We start from the raw sequence: 8527 nt of genomic DNA, 5'->3' as shown, positions 1-8527 counted from the left end.
TTCCCTACAGATCCTGATATTCTTATGGATCAGAAGTGAAATTTTGTGCCAGGCAGACTGCACTACCCATTTTTAATGCCTTTCAGTTCAGTTGTTACTCTGTGCTACAATCCCATTTCAAAAAGCAGGAGGAAACTTGAGTTAAACACACTACTATCCAGTAGTACACTCAGGGCTAATTATATTCGAAATATTAACTCTTATAATTTTCTATTTCTCTGACATTGTCAAAAAATATATTTAAAAACTACTTTTTTTAAAAAAAATGAGAGCACTTTCTAAGGTAATTTTAAAAAATCCTTTATAGAAATAAAAGGGTATGCAGAGCAATGCACAGTACTTTTCCAAGTCAATGTCTCTCTGCATCCCTCTGCCTTCAATAGCTGTGGTAGCGTGATACATTTTCTGTCTTCATCCAGCTCTCACCTAAGGATAACAATAAACATGACAACTACAATCAGGAAATGTAGCCTCTTTATAGTACAGGAACACATTTGATGAAACTGAGATGAAGCCAGTAATCAATTACGTATTAAAAATGCATATGCTTTCCTAAGGTTACAAGATTTACCCAAAACACAGCTACACTGTTTTCAGCACCAAGAGATGTAGAAATTTATAGAATCATAGAATAATTAAAGTCAGAAGGGGTTTCTGAAGGACATCCAGTCCAGCCCCACCCCCTCAAAGCTGGGCCAACTTAGCTCAGGTTACTCAGGACTTTGTGCAATACACTGTAGATTTTATTATTTATATTCTATTATTTTTTATTTTATATTTATTTGTTTTAAAACAAAAAGCTTCTTAGTGAAAATATCTGTAAAAATGGAACTAAAACTTCTTTATTATTATTACCTGTTTAAAAAGGAATATGAAAACTTTTAGCTATCATAAAACCTGACAGCATGAAGAACACTATGTGTGGGTGAAAACAAGATGGGAACATGCTGGTTACTGTTGACTACCCTGCTTTATGCAGTGTCATCAGCTATGAAAAAAGGCAATACATAACCTTCTAGCAACCATTCTGCTTAGTACCAGTGCACTTGTTATAAGTTCTAAGGCTCAGTTCTTCAACTCCATTTGTAGTCTACTCAGTCACTACACAACTGTTCAAACCTTGCACCACTAAGAAAAGTTTATTCTGCAAAAGCAAAAGGAATAAACTAAAATTAGGTATCTAAAATTTGTAGTTTGCTACTCATTAAAGTCACTAAATAGTTGATGCAGGAAGGGAATCTCTGGAGACTGTCTAGTCCAACTTTCCTGCTCAAAGCGGGAACAACTAGAACAGGTTGCTCAAGACCTCACCCAGTCAGGTTCTAAGTATCTCTAAGAACAGATGCTCCATATCCTGTCCCAGACCTGCTTCCTGGTTTGACCACCATCACAATGAGGAATTTGTTTTCTTATGTTTACACTGAACTTCCTGTACTTCAGTTGGTACCCACTGCCTCTCATCCTTTCACTGGATACAATGCCACTGAGCAGTCTGGCTCTGTCTTTCGTTACATGAAGAAAGCCTTACCTACATTTTCTTCCTGATAGTGTGGCCTGTACGAGACATTCATGACAATCTCACCCATATGCCAGTCTGCCCTCTAACCCTAATCTGCCTTCTCCTTTGTCCCAAGGCATAACATCACACCTTCCCTGCTGCTCTCATGTAACAGGTAACCCCCATCTCCACTGTTAACACCTAGCTGTGCTCATTTCTCAGAAACAGCAAGAGAGCTTTTACCATCGTGTTGCTTTGTACACATTTCTTTGAGTGCACGTGTCTGAAGCAGGGCCTCTTCAGCCTTGTCTATTCATTAAGAAGTCTCTCATCCACATCATCTTGCACTCTTTGTTTGCCAACTCAGCCTACAATCACCATCCTAGTTTAAATCCTCCTCACCAGGTTGGTCAGCCTGTTCACAAAACCACTTTTGCCTCAGTTGGCCTGGTGGATCACATCTCTTCCTTAAATAGGAATCCATAGTCATAAAAGCCAAATCCCTCGTCACAAGCTGTGCAACCAGTTGGTGACCTGCATGATCCACCCACTCGTGCTCATGCTGTTCTTCCTCACCAGCAGCATTGATGAGAAAACCTTCCTCTCCAATACAAGGGAGTCCCCTGCTAGCATTACTTGCTAATTCTTCCTGATGCTACCACATTGTACAGACATAAACAATTTGATGGGACAGTTTCCTGCTCCACATCTGCTATCAAAGCACTGAACATATTCTATAGATGTAGATCTGCAGGTAGAGAAGGAGAGTTCTTCCTTTTACAAGAAATCACAAGTTTCCAGTCTTTGCCATCACCGAATAAGAAGAGACTCAGCTTGTCTGTCCCTCAGTACAGCTGGGTGTTCAGGCTCATGCCTGGGTCCTGAGAAGATTCAGTTTCCTTTTTGCTGTCTCAGCTGCCATGCACTCTGCTGACCTCCTCCTGCATCTCCTTTACTTGGAAACACAAATACTCAACCAAGCACACATTTCCTGCAGGCAAAGACAAAATTTCCCCCTGCCCAAGTTCCAGCAAGAGTCATCAGGCACTTCCTTCAGATAAAGGCCTGAAGAGCTGCATCCTCCTTTAGGAGCTCAGTCTGAGTTGAGGCTTCCGATGTTTTGGGATAGTTGCTCCAGCTGGTGGCACACTAGGAAGTGCGCCCTATGTCAATATGCAAGAACAGCTTGCTTAAATTTTAAAAACTTTAAGCCTCTGTATTACAGGAAATCTGATTAGAAACATACAACAAGAGCTCCATGAAATGAAAAACTGAATTTTTGTAAGCATAGTTTCATACACTATCAGAAAGAATTGGTTTTCAATTCTGAATGCACTAATTACTGGACAGAATGAAGATGCATCACAAATGAAGGTCCTCCCTTTGAAAGAAAGGGCTATATACTAACTGCAAGTAGAGAACTAAATACTGAACAGCTAAGTCTGTGGATCACCTATGAACAATTCTAACCATCAGTTTTAAATGCAAAGAGTCTGGGTAAGGAAAAACGTTACATATCCAAGAAACTAAAAGATGTTTTACTTTATGACTACCATTTTAAGCAGTTGCTTTCAGCCATTCTAAATTCCAGTCTTAACTCAAAAGCAAATTAATCTAGATAAATGTCACTTCAAACACTGTAAATCCAAATACATTACTGCAGAATACATCCACCTCAGTAAAAGAGGCTGAATTTAGCATAGATGCTTTACCAAGTGCCAAACAAACACGTCAACCAGTAAGACATGCAAAAGTTAATCAAAATTAGATTTGAAGATTTACATCAAGTATTTCCAAACCCATTTACTTTACAGTAAAGGCCTACCTGAAATGCCAAGACAGACAATGTTTATATATCATAAAGGTGCTCAACCATCTTCACAACTTCAACAAGACAAGGGTTAAAGACAAGCTGAGTTATGCAAGGAGAAAATACACAATCCATAGCAAGCAGTATTTGTAACGTTTCTGAGCAAGTACAAGGAAGACTTTGCCTGTATTATAGGAAAAATGGAAGTTTATAGCATCTTCAGAGCTGCAGAAGTATATTTCCTCAAGGTATCACATCACTGATATTTTAACCACAGGACAATCTACTTACACAAGGATGTTGGATTTTATGAGTAAAAGTCTTAATGCATAGCTCTCTTCTAGGACACCAAATAAAAGCAAAAGTTGGACTAAATAAAATTCTGCTATCTGACTAAATACAATTATACTTTCGAAAGTGTATCTTTTCTTCTTAAATCAAAAAAGAAATGAACCAGTTGAACAGAATCTGGTTTGATATTCCTAAAAAATAAGTAAAGATTAAAGTAAGAGTGGGATCTCCTTAGAAACATGTCAAAAGGGAATACTTCCAGATAGTCAATTCACAAGTTCTAACTTTCATAGCACTCCCAGAATGGTTAATGTCCACAAATACATGTCCACATTTAAAGCAACTAACAGTTTTAACAAGTGGATAACCAAAGTCACTTTGAAAAGCTCTATATCTGAAAAAACAAGTTAATCTTGGAGCATTTTTAACTTGCATACATGGATGTTCTAACAGGTCTCTAGTTCTTTCAAGAAAAACTGGTGACTTGCTGTACATCTCACATTCTGGTCACAAAACTTCCATATAAACAACTGATTGCGCTCTTGGTTTTCTTTTGAATTTATATTTAAAAAACCCAAGCAGATCCCTGAATCAGGGACCTTTGTGTCATGCTATTCCTAACATGTCAGGGAAGATACATAAACTGCATCTCCTAAATGGAGAGTCATATGGCAAACAGCAGGAAAGCATTCTGCCTGTGGTCTGTCAGCTCTGGGATATCGCAGCTTTTCCAAAAAAAGCCTACGATTACTGACATCACAGCATATTGTTGATTTAGACAGATTACAGCAGTCGTAGCCTTTACAATCATCTGTCTATTAGACAAGAGCATGATTTCACATGATTGAACCTTGGTTTTGCGATGCTTAAACTACCATTTTCAGTAATATGGAGCTGAAAATTACTATTTAAAAAAAATAAGCAAATGAGAACATAAAAACTGGTCAGTATCTGACAATATCCACCGTTAGGACAGAGTCTGCTTCTACAGGAGTCAGGATACAGTGTACTTCCACTAACATTTCTTACTAGCACTACAGTATAACAACCATTTGTGAATCTGTTACAATCTATAAAATGACTTCATATGAACTCCTCTGAACAGCAACTGAGGAAAAAATTAAGTCGTCTACACTAATTTGAGAGCCACATGGGGCCTCTCAAACCCAGCCCAGCTAGTTACTAGACCGAGTCTATCAGCTCCTTAAGTTTCACTTGGCACTAGACAACTTTTCTACTTTGGGCTGCAAGATACTACAATGGTTAGCTGTCTATACAGAAATTAAGCTTTCTACAGACATGATTATAATAGAAACAATCAGATTTTTGTACATTAAAAAAGCAGGAGAGTTATAGTAATACTTAGTACCAAAAACTTACCATCTACCTTTTTACCTCAACATTCCAGTATGGCCCTGTGAAGAAAATTAACATTATTGTGCACAACACTTAACTAGTTACGTTTTGCTTCCTAAATGAGAGAAATTAAGAGAGAAAAGTTTAAAGAGCTGTAAAAAAATTTACAATCCTTAGTCTCACCTAGGCCTCCGGGGCCAGCCAAGAGAAACTCTTGTCTGCCTATCCTTTTCACAATTGGCCGTTTCTCATCACTGCAATAAGGAAATAGATCCTGGGAGACTCCAGTATTGTAATTCAAAATGATATACTGCGTAGTAAGTGCAAGACATAAGTAATAACCATCTACAGCCACAGCACAGGGTTGTTCTGGAGTAAACACTTCCTTCACTATTTGGACTCTGTCTTCAAACACCATGAACATTTGAATGGTCCTCCGCTTGACCGAGATAATGCAGACTTCCACACAGAAAGGATCCCCACTCACAGGGTTTTCATTTAATGTGAATGTCACAGCTCCTTTGATTCGAGCGCCAGTGGGGACCGGTTCCAAGTTCATCATGTTAACTAGTGTTATTGTGTTGTCGCACAGCACAAGCAGCCTGGTGAGGGCAGAGGCTGCTTTCAACTCGCTCACAGGCTTCTTCAAGCCCAGGTATTTATGCAGTTGCTTGGTGGCAGCAAAAGTTATTTTTCCAGCTGTTGAGATCTTTTCATCCAACAGAAAGTGATAGATAAAGCAGTCATTGGTTCCAATATAGAGGTTCTTTCCACAACACTCAATGCATTCGATGTTGATGTAATTTTTGTCTCCCATTAACATCTCCCGCTCAACAGCAGAAACGAGTTTGAAAGCTTTAACACTCATTGTGTCTTCTGGGTGACCTGATTAAAGAGAAGAAAACCCACTATTTACCTCCACACACACAATCAAATATCAGAGGCAGCAACTTAACATTCACCACTACAAAAACTTCATTGTTGCATTTCTTAGTAGTCTATACACTATTTCCAACTTGATTACACAAGCCAGAATGAGCACATTAACAACCACAGAAATTAATCGAATTGTATGCCTCCACTTCAAGCCTATTCTGAGGCAGATTCACATCAGCACTCAGGTATTTTGAAGTCATGCTTTCTCCACAAGTAACCAGCATATTACAGGCTCTTTCAGATACTTTGTCACTACAAGTGGTTCCTGTCAGTACTTAGTGATTTATAGACCTGTCATGAACAGGTTTGTCACCTGCACGTGAAAAGACACAAACTTCTGTTCTCAGATTTCTAGAGAAGCCACAAGGCATTTAGTACTACAACTTAACGTCTCATGTTGCTTTACACTCAATTTAGGCCTATTAGTACGAAGTTCATAAGCGAAATATCGTAAGACATATTCCATTTTAACACATGCTTTACATTCCTTCCTCTCCAGCAATTAGAAATACATAACCCTCAGGCCACTTAAACAGTAATTTATGAAGGTATCACCCAACTTGTAATAAAAGTTGGTTTGTGGCTTTTTTTTTTTAATATGTGCAGAGTGTCTGTTTTAGTCAGTGCTACTTACACATTCTCTGTATCGGACTATAAGCACCAGCAATTAGAAAGCACAGTCTCACAGCAAATTTGGAAGCATGGTCCATAAAGCATTCATTAAGCTCAAGATGGAGTAGCACAGAAATTAAAAATTTCTGTTTTCTATCATGACCGTTCCAAAAGCCAGACTTTAAGTGCTCAGCAGCACTCCTAATATTCATTCTACAAAATATACCTACCACTTAGGACTCAAGCACTGCCAAGGCACAGATGCAATTTATGAAGCAATTATTAGTATTTTATAAACAGTCCATATAATTTTACCTTACTCCAGACTTGTGTTATTTTTATGAGAAACCAGCAGACAGCTGTGCTCAACACTCCAAAAAAAAAAAAAGAGCAGAGGAGAAATTGCTGACTTTGTTTAATGAGTTTTTAATTTGTCATGACTGGTCTGTAATGACCACTTAGCCAACGCAGGGGAAGACACAACACTGAACATCTTGAATGGATTTCAGAAATAACATATACAATTATGTCTAGTCCACAGGTACAACAGAGATATAAAACATCAAACGAAATTTCTGTGGACTAACATCAACTACATGCTCTTGTGAACAATCTTGAAACTAAAAAGAATCAAACTGAATTTAGTTTCAAATTATTACATCTAAAAAAACCTCTTCACTTCTGCAAGAGAACACTGAAAACCACGGCAAAAATATCCAAAACTGAATGAGAAAAGTTAAGGTATACAACTCGCAAGCAACCACTAAATACAATTGGATCAAACTAAAAACATAGCCAGAAGCACATCACGTTACAAAGATACAGTAGTGACTCTTTTTGCCAAGAATTTCCTATTTTTTTCAGAAGTTAAAAAGATTTTAGTTTGGCTTCCATGACATTTGCAAACTGCATCCTCACCTGGGGTGTAGATTAGTGGTCTGACCTTCAACAAAAAACGCCCAGACTCAGGAAGTATCAGAGAAATAGCTCAAGGCAAAGCAACAATGCAAGTCTCTGGCAACACAGTCATGTTATCCTCCAACCTTATCAAAGAAACACAGCACATTACGTGCATAAGTCTGCTCAAAGGTCGACTGCCAAAAAAACCCCAACCATTTTTAAGAGCTTGTGTGTAGCCTGAAGTGATAAACTATTTTTCTGGAGAGGTCAGGCAGCTTTCGTACCTGAAGTTGGCAGCAGCTTATCATTCCTGTAGCCCAAGATAAAAATGTTAATGTATGACACTGGGAGAACTACAGAATTTTGCTCTTGACCCAGATGTATTAAAGATCTCCAAAAAACTTACTGACTGAAAGTTGATGAAAAGTATAAAAGAAATCAAAATAGACACACAATCCCTATGCAGAAAGGGCCAAAAGTAACATAGTACTACATACGTCTGGTAGCAATAAAATTAAAGCATTCATGCTAGAATAAAGCTGTGAAAAAAGCTTTTAAGAACAACTAGTGTCAACGTACATAATCTGCATGTGACTTTATTTTTTACAATTATTTTATTCTTATTTTTAAGAGCTTAGCGGTCTATGCGGACTGCAAAGAATGCTACATTTTAGATGCTCAGAACTCCGGAAAGCAAGATAATGGGGATGTTTGCTGTCAAAAAATAATCAGCAGGCAAGCAAATTATCAGTCTAGTACACGTCATTTTCTGAAGTGCAATGATAACCCCGCATGCACCCATTTCCGGTAAAAAGTGGAAACCCGCTCTCCCTAGCTGTAGATCAGGAACACCTTGCTTTGCGTTTACACTGTGCCTGCCGCTGCCCTGCAAAGCAGGGCCTCAGCTGCCTCCCCTCCGCACCGCTCCCTCACGTAGCCACGCTCCCACACCCCGTGTAGGACACCACCAAGCCCTCGTTAACCTTCGAGTCTACACACCCGAGGTGCTGGCCCGCTCCAGCGCCGGGGATGGCCGCACCAGCCCCCGAGAGGACGCGGACGCGCTTCACCCCGGGAGTAGCCTGCCCCTCACTTCACCCCGTCCCTTCGCACACCCACAAATC

The 8527-nt window shown here is 39.1% G+C and overlaps 1 protein-coding gene across 1 annotated transcript in view; it reads right to left on the bottom strand.

Annotated features, from left to right (window-relative positions):
• TGFBRAP1 (transforming growth factor, beta receptor associated protein 1) overlaps window positions 1-5823 on the bottom strand; it is a 28108-nt gene extending 22285 nt beyond the window's left edge. Inside the window, exon 1 of the mRNA XM_010183666.1 lies at window positions 5139-5823. Coding sequence (XP_010181968.1) covers window positions 5139-5823 — 685 coding nt within the window. The remainder of the gene's footprint in view (window positions 1-5138) is intronic.
• Between the last annotated feature and the right edge of the window lie 2704 nt (window positions 5824-8527).

Source organism: Mesitornis unicolor, unplaced genomic scaffold (assembly GCF_000695765.1).
Source record: "Mesitornis unicolor isolate BGI_N332 unplaced genomic scaffold, ASM69576v1 scaffold11304, whole genome shotgun sequence".
NCBI classification, from domain to species: domain Eukaryota; kingdom Metazoa; phylum Chordata; class Aves; order Mesitornithiformes; family Mesitornithidae; genus Mesitornis; species Mesitornis unicolor.
The sequence above is the reverse complement of the archived record's forward strand: the minus strand, read 5'-3'. Positions and strand labels throughout refer to the sequence as shown.